At 32.5% G+C, this 18,762-nt stretch overlaps 1 protein-coding gene across 2 annotated transcripts in view; it reads left to right on the top strand.

Moving 5' to 3' along the window:
- TMEM161B (transmembrane protein 161B) overlaps window positions 1-18,762 on the top strand; it is a 60,914-nt gene that overhangs the window by 25,068 nt on the left and 17,084 nt on the right. Inside the window, exons 3-5 of one of the 2 annotated variants that reach the window (XM_037530707.2) lie at window positions 5,493-5,576; window positions 7,959-8,056; window positions 11,411-11,567. In XM_037530707.2, the coding sequence (XP_037386604.1) occupies window positions 5,493-5,576; window positions 7,959-8,056; window positions 11,411-11,567 (339 nt within the window). Of the gene's footprint in view, window positions 1-5,492; window positions 5,577-7,958; window positions 8,057-11,410; window positions 11,568-18,762 lie in introns of those variants that run through there. The other variant, XM_037530708.2, reaches the window with a different exon arrangement.

The raw sequence follows: 18,762 nt of genomic DNA, 5'->3' as shown, positions 1-18,762 counted from the left end.
ATCTACCAAGACAATCATTGTATAAGTTTTGTTGTATTTCTTCCAGCTAATCTTTTCTATTATATCTTCCCTTCGTGGTTGTGACTATATTGTATGTACAATTTTACATCATGTTCCTTTTACTTCACATGTTATATATATAGCACTTTTCGCTAATTGTTTTCTCTAATTGTCTTTTGGTAACCATTATTATTAACTGCTACATAGAATCTAAAGCTAATAAACTTTTATATCTGTCTTTCAGACTCATATTAGAAAGACATTGTGCAGCAGTTGCAAGCAGATTGAAAGTCATTTTGCTGAGATAGGCCAAATGAGAGCAAAAAAGACTAAAGGTTGAGATGAGAACTTAAAGTATAGTGGATGGGAGCCATATGGTACGGACTCATACTGTGTAGGAAGCACTGATCATTAAAGGTTGTGCAACTGTACGTCTAGGTTTTGCTTTGAATTTATGATCTCAGACTTTAGATGACCCCTCTGTGCGAGCACTTACATGTCCCATTTCTCAGATAACTTTCTCAAGTTTTGTCTTTCTTAACCTTATGCTTTTGAAACTAGAGCTCTACATTTCTCATCTTCACACCACCAAACCCTCAACTCTAGCTACATGTGCAGTCGCTTTTTGTTTTGTTAATGTTTATGCATTTTAATTTTTGCTTTTGGAAAAAGTGTCCTGTCACAGCCCAATTCATGTATGTGTGCTTTGTATTCTGACCTTTACCCACACTTTGTTTCTTTGACCATTGTCTCTGATTAATTGCTTGGTTTCTGTTGGATTGTTTCTGCTTAACACACACTTCGGTGTTTTTTAAAAGAGCTTCTGTTAAAAGTAGTCACACCTTTATATAGAGAAGAGTCACAGCCATGCCTCCCTTCCATCTTGATTTCTTAGTTTGGGGTCTATTCCCTTTTCCTTTACAGCCAAAATTGTAACATTTATTGTCTCCATAAACTCAGTTTTCTCACTTCCTTATTAACTGTTACCCTTCTATCATGTTTTATTTTCTCCAAAAATGTACTGTTATCTCCCTCAAATCAGAAATGTAGATAATATCCTTCAGTCTTTACTATTTTTTCACTCCCTACCTTTAGTCCAGCAACACTTGTTGCTTTGATGTCCAAAATATATCTCCCTGCTAGTCTTGCCTCCCTCTAATTCACAGAACAGCAAGAGATCTTACATTGTAAATGGAATTAAATTTCTCTCCCTTGCTTTGAGACCATTATTTTAGCATAAAATGTAAACTCCACACTATGGCCGTAAGACTGCAATGTTTTGTTTCCCTCCTCTCACTTCAGCCTCCTGCATGTTATTCTCATTGTACATGGTGTTACTGCCTCTTTGGCCTATTGGTTGCAGCAGTAGACTGTTCTTTTGTGCCTTTGTGCTTCTGGATGTGCTGTCTTTGCCTTGAATCCTCTTCCTTTCATTGTTCTCATCCTTCAGGATGCTGGGTAAATGTCTTTTTAGAATGGTTTCCTCATCTAACACATTTGGCTCTCATTCTTAACCACCTGGTACTTTCCTTGTGGTATGGTAATTTATGATTTTTCCATCCTTTTTTTTGGTTATGTTATGCCCCACCTGGAATATAAGCATCAAGAAAGCTGGAGATTGCTGTCCTTTGCCTAGCAGACTACTTATCCCCAGTGTGCTCCACAAGTGTTAATAAATGAATGAATGGATAGATAGATAGATGAGTAACAGACTAGAAAGTAAGTGGCCCTAAAAGTATCCAGCATCCTTGGTTTCTAGCTTTGAACAGTAATTGTTACTAATGAAGATGACCTGAGTTTTCCAGTAAGGACTGTAATAAATGTAATCCATTTTAGAAAATGCATTTCACAAAATAAGATCAAACAAACTTGAGTATACTGAAAAAAGAAAATGGATCCTAGAAAAGAATCTCAAGGGTCTTCAAACATTTCATAGTTATAGGGCTCTAAATGTAACCTATGTTTTCCTATCAAGAGTTATTTCATGGATTATTACTTCTCAAAGCTAAACAACTAATTTTAGTTTTTATAAATGAGTTATTGCTTATGTGTTCTTCTGAATGATATGTACTCACTCATCACTCATGGATTCTATATTTGTCACTTGCTTACGTGCTGAAATTTGTAACCCTAAATTCTATACTTGTGATACTTGTGACAGACATACAGAGTGGCAAAAAATTTGAGTGACCTGACACTCACATTCTCAGTTGATGCTTCTCATTTTGACTTTCATGTTGCAAATAAGTGTCCTTTTTGTGGTTTATTTAGTGCCATGTTTTTTATATTTTGTGCTTTTTGTTGATGATTTTGCTATTTAAAATGCTTTCCAAACATAGTCCTGAAGTACTTTCGAGTGTTCCTAAGTGCAAAAAGGCTATGATGTACCATAGAGAGAAAATTCACTGTAATGAGTCACAGAAATCAGGAAAATATTCTACTGAAAATTATAGAATTTAGGTAAGCTTTGTTCAGGCATGAATTTTAATGCTGTTGGCCATGAATTTAATGTTAATGTATCAACAATGTATATTAAATAAGATGTCTTTAAACAAAAACACACAAATCAAAATTGTGTTATTGATCATTGATGAAAATATTATGACCAAAGGCTCTCAGGAACCTAACCCTGTATTTCCCCTAGGAGCAATGGTTCAGTGTTCGCGGAGACTTTATAGACCATAACTACCGCGAATAACAAGCATTGACTGTAAGTTAAAATTTTAGACTTCAATCAAAATTTTAGGAGGTGTGTCCTCACCTATCTATACTCATTATAATTTAGGAATTTTTGATTGGGACATTATTAAACCAAAAGGAAAACTGAATTCATTTTGGTTCAGTGATCCTTTTTTAGTACTTACTATATGCCAGTAACTTGTACTAGTTTTAAATTATGCAAAGCAGTTGAATCAAAACTCTTCACTCTAAGAATCTTTCAGTTAGGTCGGTATTCTATTTTAAGCCATCTGACCTTATACCAGCTACATGGAGTTAGGATAGACCCTAATGTTAAAGACAAAATCCTCCCTAAGGATATCCTTGCTTCAGATACTAGCCTAAAGTTCTTGGGATACCCAGATCACCCAGACTTCTGACCAGCTGGTTATAAACTACACATTGAGTGTTCCCATAACCCCATTAGGTTTAATACTAAACTAGAAGACTAGAATTAAGTACATTGCGATACCTATGGTTATAGTTTTTTATGAAGGATGTACATAGGAAGAGGTTTGTGAAGGAGCTCAGAGTTCCCATATCTTCTAATTGTGATGTCGGGGCTTGTCACTCTCCAGGCACATCCATGTGTCGACCTACCAGGAAGCACCTGTGACCTTCAGTATCTAGAAATTTTATGGAGTTTTATTACTTCAGTATGATTTAAATCACTGACCACATGTTAAAATTTAGCATCTTATTTCTGTACCCTCCTTGGAGGTCAGGTGTTTGAAAGTCCTGACTCTAATCAACATGGGTGACATTTGTGGTAACCAGCTTCCTGAAGACATCTGGAGGATTACCTTTAGTTGCCTCATTAGCATATAGCTGCTTCCTATCACTCAGAATTTCCAAGTGCTTTTGAAACTCCGTGTTGGGAGCTAGGCAAAAACCAAGGAAGACTGTCCTATAAATAGTGAAAAGTAAATTGGGCATAGGGCACAGGAGTTTGCAAGTTGAGAGAACAAAAACCCAAAGGATAAAAGAATTTTTGGACTAAAATGGCATTTAGTGTAGCTGAAATGTCATGCTCAAGGTTCAAATGAGAAGCCAGATTACTGCTCTGGACCTAACAATGCTTCCGAATTTCTAAGTTCTCTTATTTAAAATAGTGTACCTACTTTGACCTCTCCAATCTTTGGTCATTACAAAAGGGGGTAAGAAGGAATGAAAACATTTTTAAGTGGGTAGGAGGTGGGGGTTTGTAGACCAGTCTAAAGGAAATACACTACGATCAGATCTTAAACAGCTGTGGAAACAGATCACAACCCTTAAACATTTGGGCCTTGTAATGTGTTTTTTTAACTTTAATGGAAATTTTCATACCTATTGCAAAGAACAGACAGAATGATATAATCAGTATAATTTGAATATAATGCGCTTCTGTGTATTCATCACAATTAATGTTGTTGATCAAACTTGTTTCACTATGCTCCCCTTCATCTTTCCTACCCCAGCTTATTTTGTAGCAGATCTTACTATTGCATTCATAAATATTTCAGCACATATCTATAAAACATTTGAGCTTTATGCAAACTATTAGAAAATTATTAATGGGGTTAAATTTTTCTTTAATGTCATCAGTTACAGTCACTACTCAAATTGTGAGTTTTGCATTGTTTTTAGTAAGAGCAAATCAATTGTTAATGATTTCTGGTATTGCTAGCATTTTAACAGCATGTAGCTGTTTTGCTTTAAAAATCTAGATTTTTGTAACTGAAAATGTAAGATTTGGCAATACAAATTTGGCAATACAAATACAAATCTCCTTCTGAATACTAACAGGACCTTCTTCAAAGACTTTGCCTTACTCATTGCTTTACTTCGTGAAGTCATGGGAAGGATTTAAATAGATATTTTCCTTGATAAGATTTCCGTTATGGAAAACAGCTAAAGGCAGGATCAGAATGCACAGGGAGGACCAGTTAGAGGGTTTTGTCATAGTCAGGCCTTAGAGAAAGACTTGCTGAACTAAGGTTGTTGAATGGAGTAATGTAATGTTTAGAATTTAAGAATTAAAGAACAATAAATAATAGCAAGTGGATTGGGCATGTTGAGATAAGACCAGACTATTACATTTAAGTGGCTAGTAGATAAGTTCAGTGAGACAGGAAATTGTGAAGGAGCAGTTGGGTGCTTGGGAGGGAATAAATGATGTGCTCAGATGTTTTGATTGTATGGTGGAGGTGACTATACCCAATTGTTGGAACCCTAAATTAAGAAGTTTAAATATAGCCAAGAGTAAAATGTTTTACAAATATAATGAATTACTCTAATTATCATACATATAAACTTTCAGAATTTTCCAACTAAATTAAAGAAGGGGAAGATAGGAAAACAAAGCAAAGAGTACTTATAATTTTGAAGGCATTCAAAGGACTTTTTAAGGCAGCTCTCAGTTCTTTCTGTATAAAATGAAGGCTGTGTGGAGAACTCGCATGTGCTCCTGCTGACTTGACTGAAGAATCCATTCCATTTACTTTTAATAGTAAATCTATTTAATCTTACGATCTATTAATAAGTTGCCAGTTCTAACAAATATCCTACAGACAACATTGCAGAGTCTGGCATCTAGTAAGTGCTTGGTAAGTGTTTACTGCATTTGAGTCTAAACCTTTAAAGTCTTAAACTGTAGTATGTTTCAAAGATTAGACATTTTTACTTGATATTTTCCTACAGTGTCTTCACAAAAAACTTGATAATTATAGAATAAATGAGTAATTTTGGTGATTTTAGTTGCTTTATTTAAAAGGATCATATTTTTTTCCCCTTAGTTTGAGATGGTATCAGCATCCTACAGAGGAGGAACTAAGGATTCTTGCAGGGAAGCAATATAAAGGCAAAAGCAAGAAAGATAGGTAAGTATTATTGTTGAGCTTGTAAAGTGTTAAATATCTGACATAATTTATGCATATGTAAATAATCTATTTTTTAATATAAATATTTTTGCTTTAAAGAAACATTTATTGATCATGTTATAAGTAGTTGATAAATTTGAGATCAAAACCCATGATCAAAAATAATACTGAATCGTCCTTTAAAAAAACCTGATATGTAGTAATCAACATATGAGCATAGAAGAATGATTCTTAAAGTTAAGAATTATTGATTTTTTTCTTTATGTTTAAATTATAAAAACAATATAATCATATTAAAACTGGAGGGGGTGTGTTGACTGGAGTTAGCCGTTTCTTTACCATACAACTTATTTAAAGGTTATTGGTTGGTTTCAGTTTTTTTCCAAGTTTTGCTACCACTCAGTAGTAAGATTTTGGGTACATTAACCTGCATTTTGAAATGAAGGAATGGACAATATAGTCTCTTAGGTCCTTTTCTGCTGCTGAATATCGTATCAAAGTTTATGAACAAAACTGCCTGCTTTAATCAACCTCACTTAAATGAACCAGTAACAGCTTCATCTGTGGAAAAAGGAACAGTAATTTTGCAGTCAACTGCTCTACCACTGAACTATACGCCCAGGAACAGTAATTTTGAAGGATCTCTCCAACTTAAATTTTTATCTTTTTTTCTGTTATCTTATTCTGTGTGGTCTTTCCTGTACTGTTCTTTAAACAAAACAAAAACCTTTCTCTGTGCGAGTAAGTACTGCTGCATATGTCCTTTTACCCTCCTGACTAGAAAATAATGTGTTTGTATAGCATGTGATACAGCATATAAGATAGCGAACACATGATTTACTCAACAATTCTATTCTGCTTCCTTTTAAAAATAAAGAATAAATTTAAATGGGAACTTTTTAAAAAATATTTCTATTTAATTGAATTTTCAAGGGCTGGACTGGATAATTTGCCTTTCGGAGTGGATCTTGGCTTCCTCACTTCTTAGAACCTGAAACTATGACTCAAATACGTTATAAAATGTTGACAACAGATTGTTACCGAATTATACATATATCATAAATATTATATAAATCTGGGCTAATGCATTTGTAGGTGCTAAAAGTTATTTAAACATTAATGGTTATTTAACATGAAATTAGTATTTTGAAAAAAACTGTCTTCTAATAGTACTACTGTTCTTTTTTTCACTTACTAAAAATGTACCTTAAAGCTTGTTGGAATGTTAGGTATAAACCCTTCTTGTCTGTGTTTCAAAGTTACGTTCTTTAAGAAAATATTCCTGCCTAATAGTTTTCAAAGTACTTTTACATACAGTTTTTAATTAATCTACACAACCCTCAATATTAGCTATCAGTTTGGTTTATATTTTACTAATGAGGAAGTTGTTGGTGAAAGATGTTAAATGAGTTGCCCAAGTTCAGATAACTATTAAGAGTCGAGGTTTTTAATCCAGGTTAGTTTTTAGTTTTCTCTGTTTTTAACCACTCCACCTCTGCCTATTCATAGCTACCATATTCATCATTTGAAAGTTTTGTATAGTATTTATTTTAACAAAATTTGAATTCTTATGCCCTGTAGTTATTAATTTTATTTTTATAATAATTTTATGTTGAAAATGCCTTATATTTGCGAAAAGATGCACTAATGACACTATCTCATTCTTAGTAGCAATAATTTTTTGATTTACTGACATACTGTTATTTTTACCGAGGTTTCCCCTGTTTGTTCAAGAATACAAATGTAAAATTTTTTCTTGGTCTTAGTTTATTGCTTTCTGTTTTGATTGTCCTTAAAAAATAAATTTGGGAATGATACATGTGCACCTGAATAATTCTTCTGTGATTGTCCTCTATGATTCTTAGTGAAAGTAACATCAAGATAGTCTTTCACATTTCTTAATTTCTCATGCAAATAAATTTTGATAGATTTCTTCAACTCTGATTTTTTTGTAGTTATAGGTATGTTACATATATGTATGTATGTTTGTATGTATATGTGTACGTGTGTATTTCAAAGAGTAATGCATTTTGCCTTCATTTGCTTTTCCTCTTGTGCTTAAAGAAATAGGTGTTAGGTTGTCTTTAACTCTATAGAAGAAAGATTAAGAGAAATGGGGTGAACAAATTTTTTTTTCTGTCACTCATTTAGGTAATTCTTTCCCTTGTAATCTCTATGCACATAATTTATATCAGTATTTTGTAGCTCCCCCCTTTTAAAAAACTGCTTTTGAGTACCCTCCCTCCTTTTTGACAAAATATTAGAAATTCTGCTGTTTTTTCCTTGTGAAATTTAAAATTTCATTTGTAATTAGTCTGTTACCATCCCTTGGATAACAGTGTAGGTAACTTGTTTTTTGTGTCACTTGTCTGATTTTTATAGGAAATATAATGGTCACATTGAAAGTAAGCCACTAACCATTCCAAAGGATATTGATCTCCATCTAGAAACAAAGTCAGTTACAGAAGTGGATACTTTAGGTAAGGGAAATCTTGGTAAAGTGTTCTATAAATCTCAGCTTTATATTATGCTGGTGAAAGTACTTTCATTTTATCTATTGTGGCTAAATTTTTTGGTTTGTATTTCTAATCATGAAGTCTGTTATTCAGTATATGAAATCTAAGAGCTTGGAAGCTCAGAATGACATCACTTGAATTGAAAATCTTTTCTGTTGACCTAATTTGTAGTAAGAATTATTTTTACCATTTTTCAGATGAGACTGACTCACACAAGCTTGTTAAATAGTTTATGTTGAGATCACAGTTTTCATTGTTTCAAATCCTAGATTTTTGCTATCTGTGCCACTTCTTTTATACTATGGCTTGCAGAAAAGCATTTGCTTATTGATTTTGAATTGCTGTGTTTATAATAATTCCACTTTATGCGCAAATTTAGTAGAAAGTGTTTTAGAATAATCACCTGTTGATTAGTAATCAAGAAACTTTACTCAGGATTCATTCTTACCCATTGGGTATTTCTAAATAAGTTATTGTAGTTTTTTCCCTGTATCTCAGTACTTAATTGTATAATAAAATGTAGTGATTTTAAAGTAAAATTTACATGAAATTAATTGAATTATAGAAAAGAAAGGTATCTAAGATGATATCAAATACTGAGTTTCAAGTCTAGCTATACATCAGAATCGCTTGAGCAGCTCCTTAAAAATGATTTCCTTTACCTAGTCTTAGAGATGTAGTAAATCTAGAATGGCTTCTGGGATTGTATTTTTACAAATGCTCCAAGTGGTTCTGATTTTTCATCAAGTTTGGAAATTATTCATTTACATGATAAATGAAAAATTGAAATAATGTGTTTTTAAAAAGTAATTTTGGTAATGTTTTATAAAGTGCATTACATAATTTGGCTTTTCTTGTGTTTTTTTCCATCCCAGAAAAACCTTAATACGTTTACCTAGCATCTCTTCATCTCTTACAGAATTATTTTGTGATACAAAGTGGCTTAAATATATTTAAAAGGTGACTCTATACCCACAAAGATTGTATGTGCATAAAGGGCATTCTAGAACCCAGAAATGACACTAAGGAACAATATGTCAATTGTCAATAATACAGCTAAAGACTGAATATGTCAAACTCTTTTCTGTTAAATTGTTTTTCATGCACAGTTTAAAACGTTTAAAAAGCACTTTGATTTATTGATTGTCATATTTGTTTTACTAATTCTCTTATGTGTACTTACTTGTATAAAATGTTCACAAGACATATATAAAAAGCATATATACACATTCCTCCTCCCCTGATTTGTAGTATAGATTTTGACATTTTTACTAATGACTATTATCTATTGACTAATTGTCAGCTAATTAAGTTTAATAATAGCTTAAAATTGAATATCAGGCATAAATGCTTTACTTATATTAACTCATCCTCAGGATTCTGTGAAATATCAATATATAATTTATCAATATATAATTTATTTTTAATTTATTAGAGGAGTTAAATAACTTGGCCAAGGTTATACTTAGTGTGTTAGGGCCAGTTGTTGAAAACTAGGCTCTTATAAGGAATTTAAAAAATAAAATTAAGGTAATGTGGCTTAGGTACACAGCTTAACTTCTTCATTATTTTGTTTTACATTTTGAGAATTACAAATGGAATTAGTTTACTGGTTATGTAATATCAAGAGCATTTCAGCTAGTCATCATAATGGAGATATTTAAGATTATATTTATGTAATCATTTATGAATGAAATTGGTGCATTTGTGGGATATGTGTGTGTGTGTATAGAGGGCTTTCTGCCTGATCTTTAGGTTCTTTCAGGAGCTTAACTAAAGCGCTCATCTTGATGAGCTCCTAAAGTTATTTTTGACTCCAGTACTATATCGAAAGGCAAAACTATAATTATATTATTAAATACATTAAGAACAGTATGATATTGAGGTTAAATTTGTAGCCAAGAATTTGTATAACTTTTACTTTTGTTCACTGTGTTGTTGATATCCCAATAACTCTCTTGAAATTCTCTCAATTTGTATCAACTATCTATAAGACTCTCTTAAGGAACACAACAACATTGGAATATCACTTGGCTGTTTGCTGTGAGTGTCCTGCATGAAACCTGTATGATGGGACAGGCATTAAGAATTAGTGTGTTTATTTCAGCTGTCAATAAAAATTGAAAACTTTCAGATAAAGAAAATTTGTCTTTTCCATTTATTTACCTGTCTTTCCAGAAAATTACTCAAAGAATCAACTGGGTGATTTTAGAGGGGTAGAGGAGTAGGTAGAAGGTAGCACTTCTGCAACTACTTGAGGATAAATCTTTCAGATTAATGTTCAGACACTGTTCGTTCATCACAACAATAAAAAACCTTGAAGCAAATTAAGAGTGTTAAATTAACTTGGAGCATATAAAAATTTGTTCAATCAAAAAAGAAGTAATTTATACTACTTCATAGAGATGTAAGTTTGTTTAGTGTGTTTTGATATTTTAGACAAGTCTTAGTTTGACATTCTCAGCTATTATGTATACAACTAAAATTTTTCCAGAGCAATGTAGATCATTTTATTATGTACCAGTGAGCCCATAGGAATGGTATTTATGTATATGGCTAATTTCCACATTTTAAGGGGACCTTCTACAACATGGTGTATTTTAGACTGCAGTCTGGCAGAAGTAAGCCAGAATATCTGAGATGAAGGGAGATGGAATCATGTTTATTTTTAGAGGATGATGATAATTTTCATGTAAACCCTTAAGAATGGAATAGGTTGTTGTTTTTGTTTGTTTTGGAATGGTTTGTTGAAGAGATACGGTTTTATGGACAGTTGACAGATACTTCATCAGCTTTACTTGCAGAAGTAGAATAGGGAGTAAAAAGTATTTATTACTATTTTAATCTGCAGTAACTTCTAAAATCACCATTCTCATTAGTGCAGTTAATAACTAACAAAATTTAACTCTTTACAGAATTAATAATGTAAGCAGTGTAATAATGTAAGCAAGTTATATTCTTAAAGTTAAATCTATCATAGCTTAGATTGTTAAAAAATATTGATTTATAGTTTCTATAAAAGGTAACTAATCAGCTATAAGAAAATACTGACTTATTTTGCAGTAATTTTAACAACAGTTTACTTTTTTGGTAATAATTACAGGTTTGTTTTTATTGTTCAATTTATGAAGCATTAAAATTTAATTTGGGATGCCAGAATTTTCAATCTGTTGCCTCTATTTTAGATTATTATATTTGTAAACCTTACATGGCAGATCAACAAATAAAGTCTAGTGTGTTTAAACTTAGCTATTGAAAAATCCTCCTAAGCCATTTATGAAAGTTAAGTAAGACTTTTTTTAAAATCTTATTTTTCAGCATTACATTACTTTCCAGAATACCAGTGGCTGGTGGATTTCACAGTGGCTGCTACAGTTGTGTATCTAGTAACTGAAGTCTACTACAGTTTTATGAAGCCCACACAGGAAATGAATATCAGCTTAGTCTGGTGCCTGCTTGTTTTGTCTTTTGCAATGTATCCTTCAAAACATCATTATGAATTTGTTTTTCTATTGCAGCTAACACTATTAGATCTCCTTTCCAATAGAAAGCAATTTTAGATGATTGGAGATTTTTATATGTTAAAATCTTCTTGATTTAATTGAAAAAAAATTCAAAGTAGAGGTAAATAGGTTAAAAAGTGAAATACAAGGAAAGATGCCAGTTCCCTACCTTGTTTTTCCTGAGTCTTGTGCCCCTTTAATTCTTTTAGGTATTTCTTTAGAAATTTCCTTGCATAGTTTTAGCTACTAAGTGATGATGGTATTTCTTAGTTTTAGACTTCCTTTTCTTTTCTTCCTTATGCTTTCCATTCTTCATGTAAGAATAACGGTAAGGAGACAGTTTTTAAATTAACTCAGTAGTCAGTTTTAGTTACCCTTAGGAAAATATTCTTTATGACTAAGCATTATAGTTTTATTGCCTTCTTTAAACAGTTTTTCTTCATATAATAAGCCAAACTTTTTTTTTTTTTAAGATTTATTGCGTATAAGAACAGGGGTCTAGGACAGAGGTCCAGGGGGTGAGAGGATTCACCAGAGACAGAGTGGGGAACAGAACAGGCAAATTGACTGAAATACACTGCTGAGGGGAACAGCGGTCTAGACAGGAGAGGTCTGCTGTGCCATGTGGGTTAGCTCCCTGGCTGGGGATTGAACTCCCTGCAGTAGCTGGTGATAGCTTGATAGTGTTATTAAACCCTGCACCACCAGGGAGGCTCTAATAAGCCAAACTCTTGACAGAGTTCTAAATCTTAGTAGTTCAGATATATCATTTCTATTTTTTTCCCATGGAAATATCCGCTCAGTTTTCTAAACTTCTCCTTAACTGGTATGCTGAAATTTTCTTCATTATCTCCTTAAGAATTCTCTGTGCCTCTTTTTGGATCACGTGATTTTCACTTCTTAGATATTTTCTCCTTTTGGCAGCATGTATTCTATCCTGTTCATAGAAATGATGGTATATTAAAAGAAATCTTGCATACCTAAAATTATTTTCATTCCTTTTCCCCCCATACTCAGTTGATAGTTTGAGTATAAATTCTAAGAAAGAAATAGCTTTTCCTCAGAATTTTGAAAGCTCTGAGAAGTTGGATGCTCTTTTTTTCTTGGCATATGCCTCCGCTATGCTCCAGAAACTTTTCCTCTCCATTCTTTTAGTGTTATGAAGATTCATCATGAGTTGTGTTAAGTGTAGGTTTAGTTTTTAAATCTGGAAACTCATATCCTTTACTCCTGTGCAATATCTTTGTTATCTATTTTTCTTATATATTCTCCTCTATATTTCTACCTCTCCAGAGTGTCTTCTGACTCCTTTCTGTTTGATATTTATATCCTTATTTCCATATGCCTTACAAGGCCATGGTTTGAATTTAGTTTTAGGCTTAATTGCCATTTTAATTTGAAAGTGGAGACTTGAACACATCTGCCTGGACTATCACCTACCACTGATAATTTCTCATCCACCTCATCTTCTAACTATAATAATGCTGAGTTTTTTGTTTTTTTCAGTAATACTAAAGAACTGGGGTACACACCAGAGGTGTGGGAGTGAGAGGATTCACCAGAGACAGAGCGGGGAACAGAATAGGCAGATCCACTGAAATACACTGCTGAAGAGATCAGCAGGCGAGTCAGGAGAGATCTGCTGTGCCATGTGGGTTACTCCCTTGCCAGTTGGGGAGCTCGCGCTGCACTGGCTGCGGATCACTTCATTGGTTGTGTCTTTAACCCCTTGCACCACCAGGGAGGCCCATAGATAAAATTCTTAACATTTCATTTGCATTTTCTTCTTTGTACATGTCATTAATTCAACATCAAATCTCTTTTCTTGGTATACATAAATCTCTCAATATTTTCGAAGTACCAGGTATTATATAAGTTTCAACTTGCTGGAGAGAGTTCTCTGAAATTTTTAAGCCCTGGTCTGGATTCTTTAACTCTCCCAAAGAATGCAGAGTTCCCCCTGGGATCGCCAACCTAAGGGGTTCTCTTTACTTCTCCTTTTCATTTTTACTCACAAATCATTTAATAACCTAGGAGAGATTGTCTCTCAAGGATGAGTAGAATGAGTTTTAAGCTAAATACATCTGTGTAAAAATTCTAGATCTCAGCCACTGTACCAACTAAGTGATTCACACTGAAGTACACAGATAGGTCGGCTCTGGAAGCCACCTTCACATTACTGTTAGCAGAAGCCGTCATTGGTGGGGAGGTTCTGTGTTTTACATATTCATTTTCAGGGTTTTAGTGAGACAGTTCATTTATTTTTTGAGTAATTCTTATTTCCCCTTTCCATTATTTAATTTTCTTATTTTTCTCAGTCTTTCTGTTGAGTTTTTATATCAGCTGTTAGTTAAAAAAATGTTTAAGACTTGTTTCTTTGAACATTCCATTTTTATAGCATTCTTGTGTCATGGATATGTAACATTGATATCTTTTCATTTGTTTAAGGTATGAAGATCTCCTTTAATATGTACGTTGCTGTGTTTATTTTCTGAGTCTCCTCCCCCTTTTTCCTTTAATCACTGTTATGTTAGAGATTGTTCTCAAATGTCATCTTTGAGTATTTATATTTACGGAGGCATTGAAAAATTGGAAGTTAGGTGCAAGTGACTGAAGCTGATTGATTGGCAGCCTTTTTTGTGAATGATAGAGTAGGGACCTGGTATTATTGTTGGGGAACTTTTAAATATCAGTATCTGCAGGTTATTTGATTATCATTTCTCTTGGGAATAAGTTTGGGGTGTAAGTTTGATAGCCAGTGTTGTAGAGAGTCAGTATTTAGTATAGCCATTAACTTAAACTTAGTCTGCCTTTTCCTTCTTCCCTGATTTCAGCTTTTCATTATTTTATTTAATCTCCCAAACCAGTCTTTGGTTTAACATCTTAAGATAGTAATTCTGGGTTCTGCCAGAGTTCAGGAATGATCACTTAATGATTGGGCAAGACAGAAGATCTTGTGAATGTAATTACTATTAATATAGACGTTCAACCAATTGTCCAGTTTTTATCCATTCTGCAGCCCTGCCTGCAGGGAGAAATACCTGTTGTCTCCAATTCCTGACTTGTCCAGGGCATTTTATGAATGAGTTGTCTGTCTTCTTACTGTCTTCCTCTCTTTAGAGATCCAACATAGCAGAAAAACACAAAGCCCAAGTCAGTTATTGCTTGTCTGTGTACACTGTATTAAAAAATTTTGTTGACACCTTTTTTCTAGTGTTCTCTCTTTTTCTGTTATGTTTTTGAGAATTTTTACTTTCCTTCTTGTTGAACTAACTTTTATACCTATACATGGATACCATATTAAATATATGTTGATTTTACAGTTAGCACCACTGTATTGTTGTTCAGTTGACTCTTTTGGATTTATATAGCTATAATTTAATCAGAAGAACAAAGCCTCAAGAGTCAACATTTTCACAAAGTATATATTGTACCAGGTAGAAATACTGACCAAGTGTTTTAGTTGAGAAACATCCACAGATAGTAGGATTGTAGTAATTTCAAGAGCAGGTAAAGTATGAACATTTAAAATGTTACTATTTGATTCTATAGTATTAAGTATGGAAAATGCCATTTAATCAAAATAAAAATTTATTCTTAGACATCAAGTCATATGAAACAAACTAAAAATGTTTAACTTGATAATTAGACTATAATACTTTTTTCATGCCTTGAATTCTTCTCTAAAATGCTGTTTATTATGAAATATTCTTTACATCATTTTCACTGTTTATGGACATTAAAATTATTTGTAGTATTTATATATATAAATGCATATTCTTGTTACCTAGTTATATTTAATGTAATACAACCCTTAATACCATTTTAGCAGGAATTAGAAAATTGTAATTCTTAACTACTCAAATTACCGTTGATGTGAATAAGTTCCATCTTTTCATTTCACTCTGTAATGTCCAGTAATGTGAGCGCAAACATCCCACACAGTCTTTAGTACTGAACTCGCTCTGCTTAATTTTAACTAATGCATTTGTGAAAGGCACCTAACAATAGCATCCCTGCAGGAATCTAGTAGCTGGCTGTCTCCCTGTCCCATAGAAGATAGAACAAGCTGAAGGGTTTAGAATCTAAGATATTTTCTGCCGTTAGCCTTCCACAAAGGGGGAAGTGAAAAGGCAAAGTATGTATGTATGTGATTTTTCTTTAAACTTATAGCAGTAAGAAAATGACCTATTACCTTCAATGGCATGCTGGAAACCAGGCCTAAATACCCAATATCCATATTAACACCAAGAAGGAGTATGTTTATAGCCTATCTTTTATCTTAGTTATAACATATCTTGGTATGCCTTTCATATTCTATGAACAAGTATAGTTGCAGTGAACTCTGGCTTCTCTTTATTTTCTTATTGTGTGTGCCTGTTTAATAGTCAAACACATGTCTCCATTGATTACATAGGACAATAGCTCCACTTAATTCTAGAGTCACACATACATCATTGATTCAGAAATTCTCTGCAGTCGTTACTGATGAAGTATCCTTTGTTAAAATGCCCCTGAAATTAGACACATATAACTTAAACATTGGTTCTCTAAAAATTCAGAAAGAAAATTGTTTTATATCTGTGATCATTTTGTTTTTTTACCCCATCAGTTTTATTTGACATTATTATGTAGGACAGCAGTTATACTTTCTACAGAATCTTGAAAGTGTTAAAAGCATGAGAAAGACTTTTTTAAAGGTATGACATGAAAATCTTGAAACTAAAGCAGCCATCTCTTGTCATCAGCTCTGCTTTCTTCTTCAACTGAATTGTACATTGATCCCAGCTATCATACCTACCCCTGATTTCACTCTTAAACCCAAACTAATTCTTAGCTCTAGTTTCTTTCCCATTCATAACTCTAACCACCTTGTTTGACCAAATTTGAGTATTTAAATTCTGTTTATGCCAAGTTACATGATGTGGAGAAAAGAAAGAGTAAAGAAAACCTTATAGGGAGGATGTAGCATTTCTAGTAATTGTCTTTCCTTGGTGATAGCCCATGGGGTCTTAGAGTTGTTTGCAGAACATCTACTGGTTTTATAATATGGAACATAATTTTCACTTATTAATAAAGGAAAAGTAAAAAGGTAAAATGGTGCTTGTAAAAAATTTAGAGATCCATTGATGGAAGTAAACTTTTAAAAATTAAAATACTCATGGATTTTTGTTTAAAGAACCTTTCCTTACAAATAAGCTGTATCACAGAGTAATATTGAGTCAATTACATGAATTTGAGTGAGAATAAAGCTGTTCTACAAAGAATGATAAAGCTTCTCAGTAGTCCTATTATATTTGGTTAAAGGATTGGATCATTAGTCACATTTCCACAGTGCTTGTATTTTACAATGTGACTGGTTTAAGGTACAAAACTCTATTGTGTATGTTTTTAAAGCTGTGTTTTAAAATTTTAATTTGCCTTGGTTGCCAGACATGCAAATTTTACACAAAGCAAAAAGTTGTGAATGGTTTAAGTTGAAATAAATTCTAAGGTTTTCTGTTTTAAATACTCATTTCTGTGTGTAGATTTATAAATTACTGTCTGCAAATAAAATGTTGTATTTGTTTGCTGTAGGAAATAGCCAGCTAGCACAACATGGTCAATTTTTCCAGGTTCCTTAAAAGATCCTAAATTACTGTTACATACTTTACAAAAATGTACTGTTTTAGATTTATTATAAAAATAAAACACTAACCCCTGAAGTGAACTACATAAGAGCTCGAATTTCGTAGTAAGGAAAGAACAGTAAAACTAGTGAATCTGACACAGTGGATTTGTTTCATCTTGAAAATTTATATATAGCATGTTATGTCACAATTTGGTACTTTGGTAAATTTTTGGAGATCTGTGATAATCAGCAATGCCAAATTACTCATCTTTAGGTCTGAAACCTAGAGTTATGTAGGGGACTTTCTTGGAAGATAAGACCATATTTCTGTGTATTAATTTAAAATTATGACCTTTCTTGTAGCTGGGAAGTGATAATTCCTTCTGAATCTAAAAATTTAAATATAGTGTTTATTGTTTTACTTTAATCCAGAAGACTTAGTTAATAGAGATTTTTTTTTTAATCTGTTTGCTTTTATTGTTATATAAAACCTGTGTTTTACATTTTCAACAATCTTTGGCTATTATTTCCTTCTACAATCTGACTAGATTGAGGCTGACTGTAACTTTTGTGGGATGGAATTTTAAATATGCATGTTAGTTTTTGCTTATATCCAAGGGAATTTTAGGTTTTCTTTTTATCCAAAACAAAACAATTGAACATTTATCTAAGAAAATAAGAAATGTTTTAATTTTTTTTAAAAATCCAAATTGTTTGTTTTCTCTTTCTATACTGTACTGCAGGATTAAAAGAATGTTTACTAGTTTTCAGTGTATGTGCTATAGCAGGTTTCTTTTCACTGAGACTGTATTTTGAATATTTTGGTTGTCTTTTCTGATGAAAAAATAATTGCAGGTTTACTTATTTGAAATGAATTTTTTGGGTAGTGGTCACAAAAATAAGAATATAATCTTTCACAATAGTAAATCTTTTTTTAGTTTACATGAAAATTGTGAGTAGAAACATCATCTATTTTAAAAAGTAATCATAAATTTTGTGGGAAAATTTTTGAGAAACCTGTCCATTCTTTAGGATACCGTCCATTACATTTGTGTATTGGCACAAACATTTCTTCTCAGAATATCAGATCTTTCCTTCTCAAAGGAAAAACAGATAAAATTTCTTTGAGTAATTTTAAGATACTTAGGTATAGAAAGCACTTTCTTAATACTAGAATTGGGTCTTTAAAGCAATGTATGTGCAAACTAAGTTTAAACCTTATAGTGCCTTGATTAAGTATGCTATTTATTATCCTAGATTAAAATAATTTGCTATTTTAGACCTAAAAATTAAGCCTGTTTACAAACTTAAAGATAAATATTCAACCAAGCAGTTAAGATGTAGAGAATGCTTTCTTTACATATATGTACCACTACAGTTCAAGATATTGTATAATAGGATATCAAATGAAATATAATAGTGAGTACAATGAATTCAGAAGAATGGTCTGTACTGAAGAAGTATAGACAAACTTCATGAAGGATGTAGAGCTTTGGTTGCATTTTTGATTAGTTAGATGGAGGGGAGGATGGTAGTTCAGATAATAGTAATGATCC

Source organism: Talpa occidentalis, unplaced genomic scaffold (assembly GCF_014898055.3).
Source record: "Talpa occidentalis isolate TD23 unplaced genomic scaffold, MPIMG_talOcc4v2.1 talOcc4.6, whole genome shotgun sequence".
Lineage (NCBI taxonomy): Eukaryota > Metazoa > Chordata > Mammalia > Eulipotyphla > Talpidae > Talpa > Talpa occidentalis.
Note: the sequence above shows the minus strand (reverse complement) of the source record. Positions and strands in the feature narration are given on the sequence as shown.